The sequence below is a fragment of the Enoplosus armatus genome, chromosome 3 (genome assembly GCF_043641665.1).
Source record: "Enoplosus armatus isolate fEnoArm2 chromosome 3, fEnoArm2.hap1, whole genome shotgun sequence".
NCBI lineage: Eukaryota > Metazoa > Chordata > Actinopteri > Centrarchiformes > Enoplosidae > Enoplosus > Enoplosus armatus.
In genome coordinates, this window is record NC_092182.1 from 15,667,836 (window position 1) to 15,694,320 (window position 26,485).

Here is a 26,485-nt window from a genome sequence, read left to right on the forward strand (position 1 = left end):
CAATTTATAAATGAGTATAAATGTCTTCGATTAACTTGCTCTCTCTTCCATAGACAAACACAAGCATGCACAGAGGCTGAGCCTGATCAATGTGGCATTCCTACTGGCGCTAACTTTTGGTGCAAAATGTTGGTGCTGGGCTAAGGCTGAACAATAAATCGAAATCTTATCGAAATCGCAATATGGCTAAGTGCAATATCCAAATCGCAGGAGCTTCAATTTTTTGATAATGGCAAAATGTGTCACAAATTACCATTTATAAATGAAGCATTGATGCCCTGGTCTACAAATCATAGTCTCCAGACGTAAGGGAAGATGCTTGACCTGACAGACCTCAGCAAAAATCACATCATGATTTTTTTCAGTGAAAATGAAATGCAAGAATTACCATTTCCGCTAAAATTGTGACACATATTGCCATTGCAATATCTGTCAAAATAATCACAATATGATTTATTTTGCATTTCATTCAGCCTTTGCTGGGCAGGTAGTGTACAGTGTTTTTTTTTTTGCTCAAAACAGCTGGCTGCTGCTGCTGGAAACAACTCTGATAAGAATGATGAGAATGAACCAAAACAGTGAAGTTGTGGTCTGTAAAACCAAAAGAACGAGATGAAAGACAGTAAAACGCTCCATAGAGCTGAGGGCAACTGAAGAGCGGGGTGATAATTCTCTGTGTGTTCATATAAAATATTGATTTGAGATCAAGAAGGAGCATCCTGGTTAACTAAGACAAAGGGCTTTGTGAAATGTAGAGCAAGGGATGGATTTGGGAACAGAACACTTAGAGGAAAGTTCAGCTGGAGTGTTCACACATACTTTTTTCCTATGATTTAGCTGAGGGCTAATTGGTTGTGAAGATCATCTCTGTACATAATAACTGTGACCTATCACTGTTGTCAGAGAATGTATGTGCGTATAGTAAGCTTCCAATGACCAGTTGCAATATCTAGCAAGGTCGAACAAATTTCTTATCAGGTAGTCATATAAATAGAAAATAAGTTATATATCTGGAAAACCCATGAATGGCAATCTTTGTATAGCTATTTCGCACTAATAAGTAAATTAGATTCAATATTGGATTCACATTTAATAAAAACCTCAAACATCAACCCTACATACGCTCACATTTCAGTAGCAAGAGTATTTTTCCTGCTACAGCAGGTCTCTATACATCAGATACTCTGTGTCCAGATTAACTTCATCACAGGAAATCTGTACTTACAACTTATTTACTCATAAAGTAAAGTCACGTCTGCTTTTGTCAGTCCGCTCCCACAGTACACTGCAACTGGGCTTTAAATAGCAACGGCATCATTGTTGTGTATTCTGCTCAGTGTCATCAACGCCCAGAGGAGGTTAACCTTTAAATGGCTGTAAAAGCTAGTTGGATGTGAGCAGTCGTGACACCAACGGGTGGAGGCAGCTGGGCCAGGATGAGAGCGAAGGAGGAATCGTGTCACAGCCAGGCCAGTGAGTCATTCTCCCATGGCAGTCACTTAGACAATAGATGGCCTATGACGCTGGCATATGCTGTGATGTGTTGCATGTCTCCACAACAGTGGGCTGTGTGACACAAAGATGTGAAACACACTATGATTATAAGCCTCCCAAGGATGCTTTGATATTGTGTGGAAATAGCAGAATGGATTTATGACATTGTCTGTTTCTAGAAAATGTAAAATGTGTGTTTGTCACTTCAAATATCCTCTGCTGTGTTGTTCCTCCACTTCAGCTGCAGTCAGTTTTTTTTAGCTGGCTGGCAGATTTTTACCCATGCTAGCAGCATGCCTGTAGGGATCGAAATGCTGGTCAGTCGGTCCACCACTTTGGTTCATACTGAAATATCTCAACAACTATTAGATGGATTTGCCATGAAATTTTGAACAAACAGCCATGGTCCCAGAGGATGAAGCAGTTGGTAATCCCCAGACTTTTCGTCTAACACCACTAGCAGGTAAAATTGTTCACTTATCCACTGAAATAGCTCAACATTTTCTATATGGATTGGAACATAATTTGGTATAGATGTTCCAAGACAATGTATCCTACTGACTTCAGTGATCCTCTGACTTTTCCTCTAGCGCCACCATGAGGTTGTTTTTTTTTTGTCGTGAAATGTCTCAACAACTTTTGGATGATTTGCCATGAAATGTGGTTCAGACATTCGTGCCCCCCTCAGGATGAATTGTAATCACTTTGGTGATTCTTTAACCTTTCTTCTAGCACCATCCTCAGGTCAGAATTTTAATTAATCCAATACATTTGTATAATAAAACTGTACATGAGAGCTTGTCATAATTTCTTTTCTGAAGAATATTTTCTTTATTGTAGAAAATGGGCTCTAAGTGATAACTACTTTAGATTAGTAAGCTCCTACAGTAGGATCAAACTGGTGTGGAAGTAAAAATTAGCGATTGCTAATTGACTATCAAGTTATAATGTGTTTCCTTTCATTTCTGTGTCACTACATTTCTACTTGGAGGTACATTTCAGGATCACAAGCCTGAAATTAGGTAGCTAACATTGTAAATTAATAGCTTATAAAAGTGATTCACTCATTTTGGTTTTCGTGCCATAATTAGAGAAGGTTCTTGGGAAGTCATTGTATTAATTGGGTAATTTATTGGCGAGGTTTGTAAGAGTAGTCTGCACTGGAATGGGGAGTTTTAGAGTTCTCTATAGAACAGTCTGCTGTCCTGCGACTTGCTCATATTTGCATTTGCTTGTAGTAAAGGAAACCACTGAAATGCTGACAGTGAAGTGACACAGAAAGCCAGAACAAAACAAGTAATTGCCCGCTGCTGTTTCACTGAATGCTTTGCAGCGTGTGCTTCAATGTTATTCATTCCAACCCTAAATAATAAGCTTCCATTATCAATCTCGCTTTTCATTTTGCTCGTAGTTGCTGAACTTGCAGCTGAACTCTGTATTCATCTGCAAACTGGCAGATAACCTGTTGTGAATATTCATGGATTTACCATGGCACTCCTGTTAGTCCTCATCCCACTGTGTTTTCTCTTAACCAGTGGACTCCATGCTCAGTCCTCCCAGTTTCACTGTATCGTCATCCTCCCCCTCCATCTCCTTGAGATTTTGTCACTCTTGTCCATGATGTTCACCTTTACTGCCAATGCCTCCTATCTGTCCTCTCCTTTAACTGCCTTTTTAATTACAGTGCTTTCTCTTCTCATTCTATTTTAAATAGCAATTAATTACTTTTAGGGTCTTTTTAGTGTTTTCTGGATAGATACTGGTTTGCTCAGTATTTCCACACCTTATAGGGTTAAGGTGGTACATGTGTCAGCTTTTCCAAAGGGAATCTGTGCCCTGTGAGCTATACCAGAGCAGTTTTTACCTCCTCCCTGTTGTACGCAGCTATTCTCAGCAAGTTTTATAACGTGACATATCTTGGCCTCAAGCTCATAATTAAAGCATATGGATCAAATACAGACGGCTCACTCCCCTCTCAGTGCAGCCCTTGTCACTGCTAACTCTCCCTGCTGGTCTGAGGAGGATCTAGACAACCACGTGTTTCCTCTGAAAAACAAGGAGTCATGCCACCACTTCTTTTACCCGGAGACAAGTAGCATCTCGTGTGTGGAGATTCATGCTATCTTCTACAGATCCAACACTCCTTCTTGTGGTTCAGAAGTCACTATAGTGCAGCAACATAGACATGATCCCTCACTGGCTTCCCACTCAGAAACATTGCCAAATTGAATGAGGCATGAAGCTAAGTCAGAAGCGTTGCTGCAAGGGATTAAGTTGTATAATACATTTTGTATTATTATGCTTCAGCAAGTTTTTTACAGAATACAGATTCCATATAATCAGACTCTCAATGCAGTACTGCTATTTGTATGATGAATACAAGTATGATAGAGTAGGGCTAAGTAGTGAAATGATTGTTTTAATCACTGATTAACAAGTTGATTCTTTCTTCCGATTAAACATTTAGCCAATGAAATGTCCTAAAATACAAAATAATGTCCATCACAATTTCCCAGAGTCCGTGCTGTCATCTTCAAATTGCTTGTTCTGTTTGACCAACAGTGCAAATCCAAAATATGTCTTCTATTTACAATTATATAATATATTTTTGCATGGCAAACAACTTCAACAATTACTCACTTATCAAAATTGTGGCTATGAATTTCCCGTCAATTTACTTAGCAATTAATCAACTAATTATTTCATCCCTACAACAGAAAAACCACCAACCTGATTCACTGCCCTTGTTTATTGTTCAGATGTAGATTGATAAAGGAGGGCTGGTCGACAGGTGATTGACCTTATCTGCTGTGAGATTATGTGTGGATGTTTGTGTGCTTGCCAAGATCGGGATATCTCATCAGTCCATGAATGGAGACTTTGTGTCGTCAGCAGTGGGTGACTGAGACTGTGGCCAAGTTGTCATCGATGTGAGTGGGCCTTTGAGAGTTTTGGATGCGTTCAGAGAGATGGCCCTGTGTTCTTGAAAAGCCTGGGCACTTGTGATCTTCATGCTACAAATCATGTTGTTGTCTTTGTTTGTGTTCTGGCGCTCACTGAAAACTCAGGAACAACTATGAATAGTTGGGGTTGAAGAAGCAGAGAGAGGGGGTGGCATCGTCTTCTCATTGCCAGAAAGTGATTCGGGGTCTGTTGTAACGACACTAAAAAGAAAGAGTTTGTCCCCTCTGCCAACACAGCACACAGAGGGGACTTTGTAGTACTGATCAGTCCTCATTGCTGCTCCAACTCTGTGGAAGCACAGGGCTTCATGTACGGTGGATACATCTGTTCATTTAGAATAATCTGCTGATTTATCTGTACTAGATAGAACTAAATGTTTTTAGCGATACTGTTCGATGTTCTCTGCTGGGTAGATGTTCTCTGATATACTCGTGTAAATATCTGAGCTCCACGTGAGACAGCTGTTGAAAATAATTATGCATCTAGTTATTTTATTCTAACATAAAACTGTTAATATCCTGCTCAGTGGCTGGCAATTGATTCATCCTGTGCAGCAGCTCTTTGTTCCCTGATGATTAGCGTTGTTTTGACTGTCAGCAATGCCTGTACCTGAATTAACGATGAAATAGTAGTTTGGTGGTGTCCCATCGGGATAAATTAACGTCCTGCGCGTTTGTCATCATGAATAATTTGATAAGTAACACTGTTTACTGACTTTAAGACTGTTATGAAATAAATAAACCCAATGTTTTCAGAAGACTACAAATAGGTGCATAATTTTATTTAATTATCACTCAGCTAGTTATTTACAGTAGTGTGTCGTGTCCTGTAGTATCTCTGTATAGTAGGTACGCACCCCAAAAATCCTTTTTATGGCACAGCTCCAATCACGCAGCCACACTATTATTTTTGAGCCTTACTGATAACATCAGTGAGCTAATATTATTGGCCAATTTTAGCTTAGAGATATATTGTATTGGTGTGAAAGTCGGCCAATAAATAATAAGAAAGCTCTGCAGTACAGAAGATTTAATATTCATAATACAGGCTTGTCCACAATACACATTACCTTATTAATTGTAGTTCAGGATAGTTGATTATATAATAGTTTTTAGCCACACTAGCGGCGTGGCTCTATAGATGTCAATGTCGGCCTGTTGGTTGGTTTAGTCTGAAATGTCTCAAGTTTGTACAGACATTTATGGTCCCCAGAGGATGATAATTACTTCGGTGATCCCTTATTTTTCCATCTAACGCCATCACCAGATCAGCATTTAAATGTGTCCAATACTTTGATTTATGGCCAAAAAGCTGCACTAATGACATTCTCATCAACCTCAGCTGTACGTTGGTTAGGCTATACTTTTTTTTTAATTGTTCAGAAAAAGAGATACTTAATTCATACTGTTTATTTTCATCATGATTCATCAATTCTGCACTGACGATAAGTAAAAACAATAATGTGTATATATAGCAGTGTTTACTCCTCTGACTGCTGCGATAGGAGATGACCTGAAATCAAGTCAACAGTTTAAAAGTTTTCCCCTGAAGCAGCACAGCGACACTGCCCGTTTCTCCTAAAACATCTTGAGCATGAAAAATGAGGGTGCGCTCTTCTTTTTCACTGCTGCTAACAAGTTTCCACCTCCCTTTGGACTTGAAATATTAATGGATGAGTTTTATTCTGGAGTCAGGAAGGTGACCTTCATGCATGTGTGTCCGCAGAGAGACTGATATTCCACTTTTCCACCACACACCTTTTTATTTTCTAACAGGACATTTTTATACAAGCGCCTATAAATCTGATGCTGTATTTATATTATTTGTTCATATTTATCTCCTGAAAGGAAACCATGATGTTCCAGATAGAAATAGATGCTAAAAGAAGAGACTTGATAATCCCTGTGATAAAACATTGTGTTCCTAGAGATAGGATGGCGAATAAATACAAGCAGCAGCCTCGTTACATAATTTCATCTTGATAGGAACACAAAAGGATCAAAGAGAAAAGGTGAAAACGTTTTTAGCAGAAATAAGAAATTAACCATATTATATTGTTATTTGTATTCAATTAAATCTTGTTTTGGGTGTACTGTATTGTTGTATACTTTGTCTTAGTGACCCAAATCACCTGGACATCCATCCAGCTACCTTTGGAGCCCGTCCAGCAGCAAATCATGACAGCTCATAAGACAGCGAACACAGCCCCAGACATGGCTTTTACACCCGTCCCTTTGCCCTGTGTCGCTCCCTCTCTCTCAGAAAAGTGCTGGACGTGTGTGAATGTGATGAGTGTTGACAGTATGGGCGGGGGGGGGGGGGGGCACGGCTGGTCCCACTTGCTCCGTCAGCCCCGGGCTAGGCTAATGGTTGTTGGCAGGGCTGGGTCAGGTGGTGTAAAGGGACAGTGCATGGTGGCATGGTCCTGACAGCACAGGGGTGCCCAAGACTCAGGTTTATTTATTTCAACAAGATAACAATGGTTCTGAAGCACAGCACGCTGTATTTAAAATAATTTTTTTGCTTGGCTGTCTCCGCACTAATGCTCTTAATTTTATGTATTAATGGATGTTTAATTCTTTATTTTTAATCCACAGAATTAGGACTTTTTTGCCCTTTAGGTCTTAAGTGTGGCTTGCCTTTACAGTTTACAATTCGTACTAGTGGTGTCAGTTCATTGATTTTCCATATATAAATATTTCAGATCCTATCAGATTTTTATAAACTCATTGTTCATTTCAGGTTTCTTGTTGATTATAATTAAAGGTGCCCTGTGGAGTTTTCTTGTACACACACAAAGTCATGTTTACATTCAGTGCAACTGACCAAAACTCTTTGTGTGTACACTGGAGGTCGAATTAATGTGTTGAATTTATTTCCTTCCACCTAAAACCTTTGCAAAGGCGATTAAAAAAAAATAATAATAAATAAATCTTGTATTGTTTACACCATGTTTGCTAGCTTGCAGTCTTCTTCCTCCTTGTCTTTGTTGGTGCACTGCTAAATTTATTTGACTGTTAACGCAGCCAACTGTCAATCAACAGAACACAAACAAACAAAAAAGGGACGGACTCATAAAAATATTGCTGTATGGCACTATTAGTGGTCAAAATCTCCACAAGGTGCCTTTAAATTGCAGAGATTAGAACCTTGGTAATCTATCACAACTCAGATTAAGTGACTATAATTTGGGCAATTTTCAGTGACCTGCATTTAAAAGGTTGCTGTTTAGCTGCCGACTCTTCAGTTGTTAATGATTCTAATACAGTTAACTTTGACAAAGCTGTGGGTTGCGAATAGTTCACAGGGACTGATTTCCTACCTCAAGTGTCTGCAAGTTGATTTTCAGAGCATACTGAAGTGAATAGAAACCAATGGCTGCCTGGAGGGTGAAAACTCAATATGTAAATCTATGGTATGCTTTGAAAAATTTATGTACTTAAGATTAAAACATGCAAAGCCACCAATTTTTCATCATGTACTTAGCATGAGTTCCTACCATGAAGCATTCAATCATAAAAAGCCATGAAACCATCTCTCTTCCCTGCACCCTTCCTCTATCAGAATGAAAAATAAATGTAACATTGAACAAGGGGAATTCTTCATGCATACTGTATCTGTACATCATGTGGAAAAAATGGAAACATAAATAAACCAGACAAACCAGAGGACTAAATGTGATGTTAAGGGAAGGTCATCACTGGGTCGGTCATGTTTTCAAAGCAGAAACAGCCATAGCTGAAGTTCAACTTTATTCCACTCACAAAGACAAACACATAGACGACCGCAACAGGCGCCTGAAGTTCCTTTGTAACTCAGTCTCTCTTTCCAACAGGTGCTGGGGAGTCTGGGAAGAGCACCATTGTAAAGCAGATGAAGTAAGTTACAGAAGCAATCTTTAATCTTACTTTGTTTTTAATATTTTGACTTTTCTGTTGAACCCAAAGATGTAGATGATGTGCTCATTTTTAAATCCTGATTGGCTGATTTGGCAAGCCAGCAAACAAGACACACACACTACCACGCTTACACCTGATGATTCTCCGCTCACTGTTAAAGTTGCCAATCTCACTGATCTTATCTTCTGCATTTGGCTCAAGCACTGACTTACAGCTCAATAGGTTGCAGTAACCATTTTATTGTTAGATAAAATTAATTTGACGTCTTCTATGTGGTTTCTAGGGGGCAGTATGGCCTCCCCTGTTTGTTATCGTCTTTTACTGGTGATAGCACAAGAGGAATGAGCAGTAAAAGGGGATATTGTAATGCCTGTGGACCAATCAGAACTCAAATAGACACACATACACACACACACACAGGACCCTAAATGGCTTAATTATTCACATTCCTCTGGGCTATTCAGGCAATGAATCCATTTTTTATGAGCTTGGAGCAGGAACAGTCTGTTGCGTTTTGAAGCCAGGTTATTAACACAAACAGGCGTACAGATGAACCAGCCTGCAAGACAGAAACACACTCAACACTGCCCTATTATGTAACATTACACATTGATGTATCCTGTAAACACGACATTACAGCAGAGAAGGTTAGGGAAACATAACCATTTTCATAGCTTAAAAATGAGGCAACTATTTGTTTGCTAAATTGCTACTGTTCGTTATCATTTGCACCAACACACTGTTGAGGGTAGTCGGTTGCTTTACTTTAGAATTAATGTGGGGTCATCTCAGTTTGCTCTCTTTGCACTTCCCTCTGCAGCCTGATGAAGTCTGGATGATTGCATCTCATGATAGGATGCACACATAGTTCCCTCATTCTCAGGTTCAGAGTAATATTATTGCAAGGTAAACTCAGGATACTGCATCAACTGGATGCTGCAGAGTTGAAGCAGTTTCACTGTGTGTTAACTGCACTTCCACACATCATCCTACACATGCAGAGTGTACAGTGTATCCTTCTTGGTAGACAAGGTAGCAATTGTACACAGACAAAGCTGCTTTTCAGCTTCAAAATGTTCAAATGTGTCACTCAAACATACCAGTGAAGTTATTACTGTTCATATATTACTTAATATAAAGAGTTATTTTATGTTCAATGTAATGATTGATGTGTTGAGAAATGTGGCTAAAATGTACTCAATGATATTATGTTATGTTATTAGTGACTGCTGTGAAACCTTAATATGAATGTGGCAAAAAAACGTTACCTACTTTCCACTACCATAACAATCTCCATTATAAAGCTGCTGCAATCAATTATTTTATTTTAACAATGGATCAAATGACTACCTGTATGTGAAAGGGGGCACTCATAGTGATGGTTCACTCTCAGTCTTTTTTTTTATTTGGCAATAAAGCTCTAAAAACCTGACTATATGCTACCAGCAGAGCACCAAGTGCCAGACTGACAAAGCTAGTGAATAGCTGGTGAACATAATGTAGCATTTAGCCCCCAGGTGGCCAAAAAATCTGTTTGTGGAGGTTTAAAGGATATGTCTATAAAACCATCAGTGAGTGCCCGTATGAACATTGAAACAGGTTTTGCTGCTCAATCGCCCTGTTCATACTGGTCACACCTTCCTGGTGTGCTTCCAATGTAAGTGATGGGGGACAAAATGCACATTCCTCGTTCTGTGCTGAAATATATGACATTTTTACACACATAAACTGTGGATTTTGTTCCCCATCATTTACACTGGAATCGCAATACACCTGACTATTGTTGTAAGACAACTGTGAAGCTATCCTTTAATGTGCATTTTTGGTATTCTCAGGATCATCCATGAAGATGGCTACTCAGAAGATGAGTGTAAGCAGTACCGAGCAGTGGTTTACAGTAATACCATCCAGTCTATTATGGCCATTGTTAAAGCCATGGCCAGTCTCAAGGTAGACTACAGCAACCCTTCCAGAGTGGTAAGACTCACAAACACTCAAAAACACTATGTATATGTTATAGCATGACGTTTCTGTATTTAAACATCCATTTTCATTATTTTCATCCCTCCAAAAACCTTACATCTGACGGCATAAGTGTGGGTTGACCACAAGCAAGAAAGACTAATTTCATGCTCAAGACCAGTCACTCACTTTACAAGACAAAACTGTACTGAACAGAGTCTCAGCTTGAATGCTGGAGTACAAGCAGGCATCATCCTTTACATAAATGTCAAACTGTTGCAAATATGCAGAGATAATTGTTGAACATCAGTGGTTTTATAGGAGTGAGAGCAGAAAGCTGACCAGCCTAGAAGCCGTCATGATTGTATGAGAATGTCGAACTCAGTCGGCCTTACTAACTGTGGACAGATCAGGATCTCCCTCAGGCCACAACAAAACAAAGCCTGTTTTATCAACAGCAGTTGTGCATCTGGTGTAGTCCTCGAGACTTATGCTTGCCCAGAATTGAAATCACAAGAGTTCTTCTTTGTTTCTATAACACTGTGTCCCTTTCACTTTTCTCTCTGTCAAAATAATAGAGATGAAAAACTCAGTTGCATGCACTTCCCATTGTCTCTGAACCAAACATTTTGCTCCCTCATTTATCTGTATTCCACTATAACCCAGCGAACAAAGATGATTTCAAGGCTTTGATGCCTCTGGGTGTGTTTCTCAAATCAAGCCTCCTCTCTGCAATTCAGTCAATAACACTGTAAGCTGTGCCAGTGTTTCAACCAAATGTGGGATCATGTGATTTCTAACATTCACCTGTTCACAGCAGACCTTTTTGCTGTTGATATAAAAACAAGAACACAGTGGGATACTTCTCTGATACTTCTTTGTAACCTGCAGGGAAGCAGTCCTTGTCTTACAGACTTCACCTCTTCCATCTTTGATCTGCTCTCTCCTCGAAGTTGTAATAGACAGGGAAGAGCCCGACAATAGCAGCTGCTGCAGCAGCAAACAGGCTGCTGAGGGCTGTTTTGGAGATTGGATTCAGTCAAAATTGCTGGCAGGACACATTTTAACAGCACGTTTAGTTTGCCAGGTGCTTTCCTCAGCAATGACACAAATTAATTACTTGTTATGAAGGCTACCACCTGTAAAAGGAAGAACTCACAAGTGGCCCACAATTGTCTGGGTTTCATTTTTTAAACTGCATTTTATCATTTTATGCCTATTTTCCATGTTTGTTTCTCTGTTTTATCACGACAAACATTACATCCCCGTCCTCAATTGACTGTTCGCTAAACCCCTCCCCCGAACAACGATTGTCCAATCATAGCTTAGAAACTCTAACTTTAATAAGTGTGACACTCTGCATTTAAAGTGTTTGGAAGGTGGTGTCTTTTTTCAGTCTTTCTAAAACCAAAATTACTAGAGTAAAAGTATAAAGTATGGACTGAACAGTTTTTATTTGCTGTGAGATGCAAATGTTAGCATGTCCGGATAACTAGCTTACTTTCTGCAGTGGTAACCAAATGTTATTTCAAAGGCTGAGGAGAATATCATTATCTAACCACGTTAAAGGTTACGTTAAAAAAAGCCCTTACGTTACAGTTGCTGTTTCAGGTTGCAAAATCGGGCATCTGCATTGATTATTTTTGACGTTTTACACATTCCATTCTTAGTCAATTAATCAAAACAATTTGATTAATCAATAATGAAAATAGTCATTAGGTGCTGCCCTAATTAAGTTGCAGTCACAGAACCTCATTGAGGCATTGATTAAACTCTTATACGGAAACACAGACAGACAGACTCACCCTGCACACACAGACGGACGCATGGAGACACACACACCACCGTCAACATCAACAACAAGTCACAGCTTCAGGCAGAGATCCAGTCTCTGCACCCTGTGAACACTTGTCAGCCTATGAACGAGCTGTCAGTGAGGTCTAACAGTGACTGAACTGAACTGAGGATTGTGTGTGTGTCACTGTGATTTTACAGCGAAGCCAGTGTATGTGTGCTGTAACTGAAGCTGTAATAGACTGTATGAGGACTCCACTATGGTCATTAGAAAGGGGTGGAAAGACCCCCCCCCCCCTCCCAACAGATCTGTCAAATGGCTGTATGTACGTGACGATACTCTGAGAGACTCCCACACTAGCAATTAGTGTGCTAGTCTGCCCATTCTTGCACACATTAGCGCTGTAGAAATGCACACATACACACAGATTGCACATGTGCAAACACATGCATACGCATGCACACAAAAACATACATGAAACCAAAACGTGCACACTCACTCGTTATCCACACTATTTGCTGTTTAATTTGGTTGAGTCGACAGGAAGAGTTCCAACAAGTATATCACATTCCCAGAGTTTCGCAGACACAAAAACTAAGTAAACTGAACTGTTATCTTCCTCAGAATAAAGAATAGCAAATAGTGATTGATGCTCTCCAAGAGCACGATAAATAAACATCAATTGTCTGAAGAAAATCCATTAGAAATATAAAAACATGACTACCCACAAAAGGAGCATGTAGTCGCTGCCTGACAGGGAAGCAGGTTGAGACCGAAACGCATTTCTCCTCAAATGTGACAAATACACACACACACACACACACACACACACACACACACAGTAAGATAGTGTTTCTGGCTAAAATTGTAAAAAAAAAAAAGAAAAGAAAAAAAAGAAAAAACGTGCTCTTCATTGCGACTCATTCCTTTATTTTAATGATACTTCACACATATTCAGAATCCTTGTAGACAGAGAAGCCCCCCCCCCCCCCCCCCCCGCGGAACCACTGCTATGCTGACTTTTACAAATGCACAGGGAAGACCAGGGATTAATTATTGCTTTTTTGTATTTTATCGCATCACTCACTGTGAGTGAAGCTCAGAGAAGATTCTTAATGTCATGCTAACAAGAAGATGGAGAATTGAGGGAAACAAGTGAAACCACAGGAAATCAAGTCACACTCTGTTATAGCGGTTGTGCATGCTGTTACCTTGAGTCACGCCAACATATCTTACATGTGCTCAGCCCAGACTGGCTGCCAGCGCCATATCATAGGTTTCAGTAATACCGTCATCACATTATATTGCTACTATAACAACCTTTGCTTCTTTGGCACTAGTTCAGAGACACAGCCCTCTTTGACTACATTAGTTATTTAGCATCATGTGTCCAAATACTTGGCCGAGACGATTTTTCACTGTCTGTTGATCATTGTTGGGGGGGTTAGGTTATGATAGGTTCACATTTTTTTTTAAGGCTGTCTTAAAATAATACTCACTTGCCCAAAAGTAAATTAAGAGTTATCGGTCACTGTAGTTGTTCTTCCTGTCCATACCGGCTCCTTCAGCAAGCAAACACTGTCTGTCAAAGCAGGAAAGTTTGTACTGAAAAGACAAACTTGATTTTTCTAAGACTGCTGAAAACTAACCCAGCTCCAGCTGATTTTAAAACTGGCTTTTTCACAGACATAGGACTATTGATAACCCTTATAATGTACATATGGGCATGTCAGTATTGTATTAAGATAGACTTGAAGAAATGTAGATCATTCCTTTAATGATGTCTTTTGATATAGTCCTTACACAAATCGATACAGTGGATACAAACGATAACAGTTTTCATGTATGTTTTGGCAGTGATGCCCTGTGTCCTTATCGCCCCCTGCAGGACGATGCCCAGCAGCTCTTCGCTCTGTCTGCAGCTGCTGAAGAGCAGGGCATCCTCCCTGATGACCTGGCCAACGTGATCCGGCGATTGTGGGCTGACAGCGGCATACAGAGTTGCTTTACACGATCGCGAGAGTACCAACTTAACGACTCTGCAGCATAGTGAGTATGAATTTGTGTGCGTGTGTTTTATACTGTGAGCCCACTTAGGAATAAAATACATGTTTGGGGTTTTTTCTAAAATAACTTCAACAAAGTAATACCTTCCAGCCATGCACCAGCTTTCATGAATCTATGCTTTAATATTCTACTCACTTAAAATTCAGACTGCCATTGTCCATACATTTCCTCCTCCAGTTGTACATCAATCAATATGCAATCTGCTCCTGTATACACTGGACTCTATGTTTCACCACTATAAATGTAAATTTGGCCAAGTAGGAAGCCTCACAGCCACCCGTCAAAAGTGCTCTTTTTCTAATCCTGCATACCTGTTTATCATTCATGTTAGAAAATGATTCTGCAACTGAAACACTGCACTATTATTATATGTGAGTAAGTTTTGTATTTGGTTGATGGTTGTACTGATTGATTTTATGTTGATGTCATATAAAGGACTTAATATTCCTCCCATTAGGGATGCTGTTCTCCTGGTGTTGTGATGGATCTAATGGTGCCGTCCTTTCAACCTTTCTCATATGAAATCTTTAACTTTTCTAGGGAGCAGTAGAGACTGGAAAGATGGTCCAATAACTTCCATTTAGTGATTATTTCTACCTCTCTGGGTTTGATTCTTTAATATTGTAACCTGATAAGCAGAGCACAGAATAATTTGTCTTGAGGGATGAAAAAATTAGACTCAAGAAATTGTGTTTACTTCAAGGAAAATTATCCTCCAAGTAAACTTTGGGAATTGATAGTTGTGATAATAAAACCCCCAAGTGACCCCTTTGGTTGTTTTTGGAACAAGTTGATTCATTTTGTGGCTGTGCTACATAAAAGTCAGAACTGTTTGTAATGGCTACAATGATGAGACGGAGAAATGTTTGTTTAATCATTTATTATGTTTTCACTTCAATAAGTCTGCCAGGTTTTGTCGCCTCATTAATTTTGATTATTCTGTGGACGTGACATGCATGAATGGTGAGATCTGTGCAACTGACATGCTGGATATATATCTCTTTCTGACTGTGAAGCGTAGGCTGGCTGGGCCACCAAAGCTCCCAGCTGGCCATGGATGATGATGATGATGCAGTGCTTTTAAGTACGTGGGGTAGGTTGTGTCAAACATGGTGAAGATGCTTCCACACTCCTCTAGAGACCAACAGTCAGAAAACAGAGAAAAGGCAAAAAAAGGATAGAGGCAGAGCGGGAAAGGAGGACGAGAGTTCTGAATGGAGAACTAAAAAAGCTCAAAAGGAAAGAAATGCAGTTAATTTGATAGACGCAGAGAAGTAGTGAAATTTAACTTGCATCTCTGCAGACTTTCAACACTGCTCTTTCCAGTAACTAAGACCCCATGATCTTACTTTTAAGAGGCAAATCATCTTTAAAGATTAATCTCGCTTGAAGCCGTATTGATCACCTTGGAATTTTGTATTTAAACAAATCACCGTAGGAAGAAGAAATAATATTTTTTTCCAGTAATATCATACATTCAATTCACTCAAGTGGAGCAAATCAGTAAAGGATATGCATGTTGCCATAGAAATCCTCCCACTAAGAATAGTACATAGTACTAGTAGGTCTAGTGGTGATCCCTTAGTGGTCTTGCATAGACATTTCAGTCAGCCATTTCACACTGGGACTTATTAAGAGAGTATCTGCAGAGTTGATATTTGGCATCAACGCTCTGACCTCATCTCACTCCCCACAAGCGTACGCCAAGTAAAGCACAGCAGAGATTGGAGAGACAATAAAACATTTACCCCCCAAAAACTGCCTTAGATACAGGGCCTTACACCAGGTATTACGTCTATCTATTGCAGGAGATGTAATACCTAGTGAACTGATAAATCGCGACCCTGCAAACCACCAAATATGCAGCAGTAGGCTGGGACATCAGGTATGCATGGGAAAATTTGTAACACACAAAAATGAATTAGGTTGACTGAGCAGACAAATCAAGGCAAAGAGTGCAGCAGAGTGAAGGCAGAAGTGTAAACAATATCAGCAATTTAGATATACTGTTTTATGATATAATGAATAGTAGAGCAATGTGGATGTGTGGATGACTACCTACAGTATCTGTGTGTGTGTGTGTGTGTGTGTGTGTGTGTGTGTGACACAAACCACGGTCGGTTTTAACTGAGGCCACTACTGCAGGGAAATAATAATGTGAATGGGCTGCATGCAAGACATCAGCCAGGTTTACATCCACATAGATAAATAAAATGTTGCCCTCTACCAGAGACCAGAGACTACTATGAGCCACACGTAAACACGTAGCCATTGCCACTGTGCAATAAATGCCACCTAGAGTGGTTAAAGTGGCTAATCGATAAGTTTATAATAACAGTGTATCAAATAAAGATAGTTATCACCTGAATCAGCAGCTCCCAATGTGCGCCATATCCACTTAAAAGGTATGACATGTTATTTGTTTCATAACTTGTTTCCGCTGCCCCCACGTAGTCAAAAAATCTGTTATTTTAGGTTTTACTAAACCTGATTTCTCCCAACCACTGTTTGGAGCCGCAGTTCTGGGAGGGTACTGGAGTCTAACCTGCGTAATGTATTTGGTCATAACTTAATTAATGCAATACTTTAGCATAATCCCTTAAAAGACGCTTAAACAGTCTAATGAATTGCATTCAAATAAAGTTTAACAGTCCATTTTTGAATGCAGCTGAATATGACTCACTCCACAGAAAGTTCACAGAATTGCTCAGTTCATTAAAGTTCAAAGCAGTTCAGTAAAATGCAGTTTTTTAACACACCACACATCAGTGACCTATATGTTCATGTGTTGTCTCTCTCTCTCAGTTACCTGAATGAAATGGAGAGGATAGCTAAAGCAGACTACATCCCCACCCAGCAGGATGTGCTGCGAACTCGGGTCAAGACCACCGGCATTGTGGAGACTCACTTCACTTTCAAGGAATTGCACTTCAAGTAAGGCCACATAGCACTGACCTGATGTTAATAGACTTTGGAAACAAAAAAATAAATGCATACATGAAAAGCACGCTGCCGTCTCCACTCTCACCCTGTTGCCCTTTTATCAAAACAAGCTCTTTAGCCATTTGCAACCAACGTTAGAGTCCAGGGAACTGAACGCCCACAGTGAGAGGGTGTATTTGACATCAAATAACCTGAGTGGTAATATGACCCCCTAGTGTTCATCTCTGATGCTTGCTTGCAATGATACATAAAAAACTGCCAGTTGTCAGTTAGTTTTAGTCACACAAAGAGCACATGAAACATGACAAATACTGAATAAAATGTAACTGCCCTTGGTGCTATTTTGGGAGAGCAGCAAGGCGAAAACCTAGCTTGGATATTAAAGTAACGGGGTAAATGCGGGTGTGCCATCACAAGAGTTGTCATTAAATTAGGCCCTATCAGTGTAAGCAGTGACGTCACCCCACCGGCCTCCTCCACACCTGCTCTGAACAAATTGCTTCATGTCGGTCTCAACATTAATAGCATCAAGGGGCAACTGACCCTCCTGGCTTGAAATGTGCAACTCAGCTACTCAGAAGCCGAATTATACCCGCAATTAAAAGCTTAATTATCACGATTGCACTGAAAGCTGAGTAAATGAATTAGTGCGCCGTGCTCTCGCTCCATAAAACAAGGGCTTTATATAGTGCCAACATTTGAGTGTGTCCTCCATGATACAGTGCTGTAGGCCTTACATAAAATATGCTCTGAACCAGCCTGAGCACTTATGTGTGGGACAGTAATGGATGTATAGATATATCTCTTAATAGAGGATGTGCGACAGATACAGTAAGTGTTTAACAGGACCTTTACTGAAGCAGAATTCCTGTAAAGTGTACCGGTGAATATATAAAGTATGTCATGTAAAGAGCACAGGGAATAGATATGTGTGTCTGAAATTATTAACAAGAGGTAGAGTCTTCTCATTCTTACAGATCTCTGTTGTTTGGTTCATCTTCTTCAGGTCTCGAGCAGTGTGTAAACACTTTGTAAAGCAGCTAAACAGATCTGGATAATGAAATAGAATAAGCAGCAGCAGCCACGTGGCTCTAGTGTGACCTGTTTCCCGATAAACTCTCTGATATTTGCCTTCCACCACAGCCTCAATATTTGGCCTGAATAATACATGGAGGAAATCAATAAGAAGAAAGTCACGTTTTTATAAATCTGTCCTGTTTGCAATAATAAGTGCCGAAAGGAAATACGTCTAGATACAGAGAAATGTCATCTTTTGAAAATGACTTAATTTAGATTTGTCAAATTGGTGCTTCTTGGGTGTCAGCTTCCCCATTAGCAAGTGCTTTGCTGTGAATATAGAGGCCTGCCTGCCTCCTGTAGCCAGCATTGACCCTGCCAGTCTTTTATCAGATATCTGATGGACACCTCTCCACCTCCTCGCCACTTTTGTTCTCAAAGCAGCCTCATGAAAACTTAATGTACATCCAGGGATGAAATATCACCCTAACTTTCTCCTCCCTTCAGTCCTTCTTCTCCATCTTTCTTCCTGAAATGTCCTCTTCAGTGTTCTCTCAGCTTCACCTTACTGTCTTTCATTGTGACCTCCTTTCCCCAACTACCACACACACAAACACACACACACACACACACACACACACACACACACACACACACACACACACACACACACACACACACACACACATTATCTCCTTTGCTTCATCCCCTTTGCAGAATGTTTGATGTGGGAGGCCAACGCTCAGAGAGAAAGAAGTGGATCCACTGTTTTGAAGGAGTCACAGCCATTATTTTTTGCGTTGCACTGAGTGCTTATGACCTGGTGCTGGCTGAGGATGAGGAGATGGTAAGGAAAAATCCACCTTCCAGTGTGTGTGTCTTCATCTGCACGGAAATATAAGTTGCTTCATAAATCTGCTCTTTGGCTCATTTCCAGTGTGTGGTAGTTTAGATTGTGAGGCATTACAAGGCATTTAACATCGGCAATCCATACTTTATTATAGCTAAATAATAGTCAGCACAAGGTGATAAAATGGCCTTAATGGACTTTAACAACCCATTTACACTTGAACCAATGTGTAATTATGTAATAAAAGCTAATTTGTCAAGTGACTTGAACCATTTGACCCCAATTTCTTGAACCGCTTATGAATTTAAAGCAACTGCTCTGTTGAGACTTGGCCAAAAGATGTTCTGAAGAACCTCCTCTGCACTGGTTATTTCTCACATTTAAAACATGACACAACATCTTCCCCTGGTGGCAGCTCTGGTGTGTTTCAGTGGAGGCCGTAAGCCGTGACCGATTTTTGCTTCTCTTTAGAACCGAATGCACGAGAGCATGAAGCTGTTTGACTCCATCTGCAACAACAAGTGGTTCACTGAGACCTCCATCATCCTCTTCCTCAACAAGAAGGATCTGTTTGAGGAGAAGATTACTCGCAGCCCCCTCACCATCTGTTTCCCAGAATACACAGGTACACTGTGCGAATATCAGGGGCCACACTGCACCCGAGAGCAGTGCTTTAATAGTTAAACATCCGTAGTACAACCACAGATGCAGGACAGGCTTACTAACAAATCACAACATAAGAAAACGTGAATAACAAATCACTCCCTCATCTTCACAGGAGCCAACAAATTTGATGAAGCCGCCAGTTACATTCAGACCAAGTTTGAGGACCTGAACAAGAAAAGGGACACAAAGGAGATCTACACCCACTTCACCTGTGCCACTGACACCAAGAACGTGCAGTTTGTTTTTGACGCCGTCACCGACGTCATTATTAAGAACAACCTGAAAGACTGTGGTCTTTTCTGAAGGTAGGATATACGACAGTGTGGTGTTATTGAACAGCTGACATTTTGTCATTTTAAAGAATAATCAATTCATCAAGAAATGTATTTCCAGATTAATACAATAATTAATGTAATCATTAGTTCATTATTATTTAATTATAGATGACTGGCAAAAGTAAGCAAAATTATAACTTGGAGGAGCTCTAAATCTGTATGTTACTTCATTTTAATAAGTGGTACAAATACCCCTCATGCCATATTTTACTTGTTATTGTATTTATTAAACCACCTACTGACTATTTTCAACAATAAAAGATGTTGTATTTTGTACATATTGAGACAATTTTGTGATTTTGGGCTATATCTAGATATATATATAAAATGGATTCATTTGAGTTTTCATTTGTCATTACTATGAGCATCATAAACAAATATTTATATATTTCATACAACTCCAAGAATAGAAGAACATGACACATGCATAAAAAAATGAAATATCTGCATGGCTTGATATCACCAGGGATAAGTGAGAGTGTTTTTGTGATTTGGGTGAACCACATATTTGTGTTTAGTAAGTATGTAAACTAATCCAAGCCTGTGTGATTTACTGTAATTTGCTGAAAACCAGATTAAACAGGATGAATTAGAAAATATAGATTCAAGTCCTTGTATATTAAAGCAAGTTAAATAACTCCTCAATGTTTTTATTGCATTTGTCTAAAGGTTTTTTTTTTCTCGTCTTTCTATTCATGCAGGACAATGCCCGACGCACACAGACTGCATGAGTGACTGCAACAGCCATGTGATGATTACTGCTTTTCATAATGAAAACCACAACAGACTTGACTCCTAGAGGGGAAACCTTAAAGAACTTCAATAATCACTGATTTGCAACCATCCCATTCTCTGTCAATTGTGTTATTTTTTTTGATATATATATTTCTTACTGCTCTTGATCAGGGGTTCTCATACTATTCACACTGAGCGCCTGTAAATAGATATTTGACCAAGGACCCCCTTATTGGACAAGAAGCAAAAAACAATCAAGGGCACTTGCCTGAGAAGTGCTTTTTTTAAATTAGATTTGTAACATAAATTATATTATCCGACTGGCTTAAGTGGAAAATAATTGTTGGAAGAGTAAAAACTCGTAAAAATAACCCATTATCTCATCACGCCACATGGCAAATGAAAATGTAAGTACATTTCATCCTCAATAGGCCTTCAAGAACCAGTTTGAGAACCACTTGTTTAAACAGTAGCCATATGAGTTGATGAGTCAAATTTTTTTTGTATTCAGTTTTTTAAGTTTTCATTTTATTTTCCCTTTTTGCTTTTGAAGTTTAATAAGTGAATAAAAAAAAAAAACTTTTTATAAAAATCACATTAACTTATGTTAACTAACGTTGGCATTTTATGAACCTTTTGACTGCACAGAGCTTATTTTTAGAAGAAAACAAACAAGCATGGAGAATGAAAATGGATGAAGGGAAGATGTTTTTTGTACAATGTTTACACAGAATCAATATTCACAGTTGTTCTATAGTGCATTGTTCTGCATGACTGTCCATAGATTAGCTTGTATCCCCCATAGACTGAATAACATTCCTTAAGTAACTTCTTTAAAGAAACAAAACAGAAATGGTTATGTGTCACTTTTAAGATATCTGCAAGCTTTTTAAGTGGTTATGTCTGTTTCCTAACATGGATTGTTCTGTGCTATTTGTTTCATTCCAAGTCTTTTTACATATGTTTGTGCCTTGACATGTGTTTACACTTGTTCTTTAGAGACATGCTATCTTCATAGTGTGAATTAGGGCTATTTCTACTCCACTTCAGTTCACATAACCCATGATTTAAGATGCATCACAACACAGAGACAAATGGATGATAGTTGTTCATTAATATTAATATAAAGGTCATTCGATTGTTAAATGTAAATAAAAGTTTGGTCACGTGATCTTTTATTCTGCAGTGTGATGTGTCAAAAGAAAATGCACAGAAAGGATATTATTCGGTTGCTCCATGTTTGGACCAAAAACTCTACTACAGATGACCTGAAAATGAATGTAGAAAGAGAATTAAAGAGTAGAAGTGGAAACCATTGAAGGAAGACCACAAGATGGGGTTGAAAGCTCAGAAAAAGCTACTAAATGGACCTTGAGTTGAGATTATTTTGTCTCACTTGCTGATCCCAAGTTATGGAACAGACTCCATGCTCAACTATAGATATATAGACTCATAAGACTGTGAACCAGAGCACAGTCGTTGGATATTGTATGAGTGATGATTGCACTAACATTGCACTTGAGAAATTAAGAATCTCACAGAAAAAACTCAGAAGTCTGCTGCCTTTCTTCAAGATAAATAGGTGACATTGGTGGAGAGTAACTTTTTACCTCTACTGAAGTACTGTATTTGAGTATAATTCGGAGGTACTTCAGCAATACTTCAGTATTTCCATTTTATGCTGCATTTCAGAGTGAAACATTGTATTTTGTACTTCATAAGACAGTTACTGGTTACTTTTCATTCAGATTTTACATAAACATGAGTTTATATAATCCAATGCAGACATTTGTAAAGATTAAACATTCATTCATTTAAAGAACTCTTTAAACCCCAACAGGTAAAAATATCCAATATTTCACACACACAAAACAAAGTAGAAAAGTCCAGAAAAAGAACAGAAAAAAATGTGTTGCATAACGTTTTTTTCTCTTTTCCTGCTCCGTTGATCATCTTCTGACCCCTCAGATTCATACTTGTGACCTTTTAGAGGGACCTGACCCCTAGGTTGGTAACCACTGGACTAAACTACTCAACAGTAGGCCTATGTAAAGTAGTGAAAACTAGCTCCACCTCAAGTGGTTAACAGTGAAACACTACTTACACATTAATGCATTAGTGTTAATAATCTAATCTAATCAGTCATGGGGGGTATATTTCTACATGGGTACTTCTGATCCCCTGGGTAAATATTGCTGATAATACTAATGTACTTTTACTTTGGTAGGATTTTGAATGCAGGACTTTGGCTTGTAATTGGGTGTTTTTAAGTCTTTGTATTGCCGCTTTTGCTGAAGTGAAGAATCTGAGCACGTCTCCCACCACTGTACTTGGCTGAATTACAATACAAAGTGTTCACAGCTGGTAGGAGGTGAGGTGAGGAGGTGCAGTCATGACTTGTTTTGCTCATCTGCAAATGAAACGAGAACTTCACTTGATCCCAACAATACGTTTGCATTTCTATAGACCAATTAAACAGATGAATGCACGGAATGCATTGCTCAGACCTTAATAGATGGTGTGAAAATGTTTATATGCAGAAACAATGGCGAATGGCCACAAGGCGGCGACATGTAGATTTCAGTAAATCAGCACTTGTATGCAGAAGCTGTTCAGTCACAGCAGCTTTTGACGTTTTCTACTCCGCATCAATGCACACAGCCTCTACAGAGTTTGTCTTAAAAATAAACAAATAATTTATTGGATACTAAATCAGGATTTCCAATACGATACAAATGGAAAACATTTTTAAAGGTTGTGCGATCATTTAATGTATTTATTGTTAAACAAAAATAGTCTTATTATCCAGCTGCAGATGTAGAGTCTCAACAGTGTAGTACAATACAGTTAAAGTTACAGTAGACCCGCTGTAATTACACATGGAGGTTTCTTGTTTCAGGCGACTTCCTATTGGCTGATCTTGTGACGCCCTGCGCTGATTTGCTGCAGCGAAAAGCTCAGCATCGTCAAAATCCGCTGACAGACCCTCATCTGGTTCAGAGAGAAGAGACTATACACAGCGACACATCACCTCTGACCGGCTGTACATCCGTGGAGTTGTTGATTGTGCTCGGTTTCATTTTGAACCAAACGCACAGGTGAGTGTTTATTATTATTTTTATTACTAATAAATGATCAGAAGTCTTAAGAAGGGTAATAACTGTGAGAAACATCAACTTTTATCTAATGCATTGGGGGTTTTTTTGTTGCAGAAACAATTGACAGGACTGTAAACTTCACTGCACAGATTTAATCACAAGTAATGGTAAGTTTTCTTCCCCACGTGCTTTCATATAGTTGGACCGTTTGTAGATGCATTGCAGTGGCTTGATTTTGATCGCAAAGGATCCTCACTTTTTGCACAAGGCGTTATGTATATTTTTGTAATAATTCTTAAAGTTTTTCCTTTAATGAGTGACTGTTCTTTTGGGAGTTTTTTTGAAAGCTAGAGTGTTTTAATGACCCCAAGTCACAGTTAATTCAAACCAAACTGTCCTTTTGCCAAACTGGAACTGGGTGAATCACTTCTCCTCCTTGTGTGGAGGCAGCCAAGGAGAACTGGGGAATCTAAAAAGGTGCACACTGACCACAGCGTCCCACTGAGGATGTCTCTGTATGTCAGATAAGTCTCCCCCAGGGGGCAAATGGTTCAGCACCCACAGCTGTGATAACATCATGGCATTGTGGTAACCTCACTGCTCCAAGCCAAACACTGGCAGGACAGGGAGGCTCAACAAACTAAATATTATAAGAACTTGAAAAACAAAAATGTATGACAGCAAAAAAGTGATTTTTAGGAATCTGCTTTCCGCCACAGGAAAGCGTTGTAAAGTTTTTATTTAATTGTTGTAAAGACGTGGTTCAGATGGAGCTGCACAAAGAATGTGTTACATCAACTGGATTGCACTGATTTCAGTTTATCTGAAAGCTGAAGATGATTCATAATGAATATATGACCACTGTGTAATTCCAAAATGTTGCTGTCATTTCCTGCTTTATAATACGGACCAGTCAACATCCTGTAAGTTAGCGGAGGCCAGAGAGGATATGTGACTCGGCACTCCTCCACAATTCAGCTCTACTTTGTTCAAACTTCCCCTTCTAGCTTTAGGAGGCAGGGAGAGTTTTCCCAGAATAAAATGTGCATCCTGTTCTCAGAGACACGTCTCTTTCATTTTCTGGGATCATACTGCATGGGATGGTCTCCATAAAGCTGCTCTGAGGTTTGTCAGGAATGCCTCTCTTGTTATATGGTCATAGAGCAGAGTGATCTCAGCTGGTAAAAATCTTATTGGCCCAGTTCTGGAAATACAACAGGGAACTGTTCCTCAGCTAGGCCGGCCAAGGCATGATGGGATATTTTTGTACGCCAGTCTGACTGCTCTGTAGACGGCTGCAAAAGTCGACTATAATGTTTGGTTAGAAGTGTTGTTTTAAAATAGACTTTATTTAAATTCTGCCCGCACCACTAAGTCTTTGTGTCTTTCTCATTGTGTAGCTGTGTTTCGGAGATTCTGCTGACTGCCTCCGGGACCAAATGCAGTACATGATGAGATCCTTGCAGGACCTGAAGCAGATAAGCAGGCCGAGGCCACTGAGTGAACCGTGTGCTCGGTCCTTCGCTGTGACACGGCTCTGCAAACAGAAGGCACAGCAAGAGCGACTCGCTCGTCTCCGTGTTTCTGACGCCAGTGAAGCCAGCACATATGACTCTGCCTGCTGCCTGGCCAGCCCCCTGGAAGAAGAGGAAGAGCAGCAGGAGCATGAGCGGTTGACACAAGGCTCTCCAAGCAGTGAAAAGAGTCTGGACTTTGACTCAGGTTACTCTGAGGCTTCTTGGCAGGATGAAGGTGTGGTGCTGAGGAGGACCAGAAATGTGCGAGTCTCCTCTTCTGCCTGCCTCCGCACAAACAGAGGACCTTCAGGCCGAATCCGGCCCAAATCAACCTCGGATGCTTGCCTGGAGCGCTGGACCTCATTTGAGGCTGGTGACCCAGAGGATTGGACAACATCGCTGCTGAGCCGCAGCAGGAACAGACAGCCCCTGGTTCTGGGGGACAACAGCTTTGCTGACCTAATAAAGAACTGGATGGACCTACCAGAGAGTCCTGAGCCAGCAGAACTAAAGCCAAGTGCGGGCCGGCGCCTTGCCAAAGACATTTTGGTCAACATGCGCCGCAGACTGGCAGGGATGTCTAAAAGTGTGGAGGTGAGGCCTAGACCAGCAGACTCCACGAGGGTCAGCAGAGCTGCAGAGGCTCCCAAACGGTTGTCCTGTCCTGTGGGACTCCAGGCTCTCAAACCTTTCTTTCACCAGTCCCACACAGGCCTGCATCAACTGGACACTGACTTCTACCAGTTCACCGCTCTCATGAAGACGGGCAGCCGACAACCCATCATATGCAATGACATTATTGGATACATTTAAGATAGGCTGTAACTGCGGACTGACACAAATTAAAATAAGATGGTTCTATTTTCATAATTGCATTTTGTCCACAATGTTGCTACATCTGGAATAAAAGTTTTTTTATTATATTAATGTGTTCTGTTCCTGCCTGAGCATTCTAACAACATCTCCGCTCAATAGTTTGAAGAACCCCATACAATACAGTCTAAAACTTTGTAAACCAAGTAAATTCAACAGGATCTTTTCCTGGTGAAAATGGGAGGCTGGGTGTGGTGCGGCCATCATAGTGAAGTATGTGCATGAACTATTTGAAAGACGGTAAGGGAACTGAAGTCTATTAGTGAAGTA

General features: G+C 39.9%; 2 protein-coding genes across 3 annotated transcripts in view; both read left to right on the plus strand.

Annotated features, from left to right (window-relative positions):
* The window catches only part of gnai2b (guanine nucleotide binding protein (G protein), alpha inhibiting activity polypeptide 2b), a 37,764-nt gene extending 16,935 nt beyond the window's left edge, over window positions 1–20,829 (plus strand). Inside the window, exons 2-9 of the mRNA XM_070902438.1 lie at window positions 8,294–8,336; window positions 10,193–10,334; window positions 14,003–14,163; window positions 16,987–17,115; window positions 18,859–18,988; window positions 19,463–19,616; window positions 19,770–19,962; window positions 20,694–20,829. Of these exons, the coding sequence (XP_070758539.1) occupies window positions 8,294–8,336; window positions 10,193–10,334; window positions 14,003–14,163; window positions 16,987–17,115; window positions 18,859–18,988; window positions 19,463–19,616; window positions 19,770–19,960 (950 nt within the window). The 3' untranslated portion in view covers window positions 19,961–19,962; window positions 20,694–20,829. The remainder of the gene's footprint in view (window positions 1–8,293; window positions 8,337–10,192; window positions 10,335–14,002; window positions 14,164–16,986; window positions 17,116–18,858; window positions 18,989–19,462; window positions 19,617–19,769; window positions 19,963–20,693) is intronic.
* Window positions 20,830–23,734: 2,905 nt separating this feature from the next.
* LOC139282950 (PAK4-inhibitor inka2-like) lies at window positions 23,735–26,265 on the plus strand. Of its 2 annotated transcripts, XM_070902866.1 has the most exons (3): window positions 23,735–23,825; window positions 23,940–23,992; window positions 25,226–26,265. In XM_070902866.1, exons 2-3 carry the CDS (start codon window positions 23,990–23,992, stop codon window positions 26,153–26,155), a joined length of 933 nt encoding a protein of 310 aa, XP_070758967.1. In that variant the 5' UTR covers window positions 23,735–23,825; window positions 23,940–23,989; the 3' UTR covers window positions 26,156–26,265. The 2 variants fall into 2 exon arrangements, with proteins under 2 accessions (XP_070758967.1, XP_070758968.1); XM_070902867.1 differs by lacking the exon at window positions 23,940–23,992 and having other exon boundaries at window positions 23,765–23,825.
* Window positions 26,266–26,485: the final 220 nt, after the last annotated feature.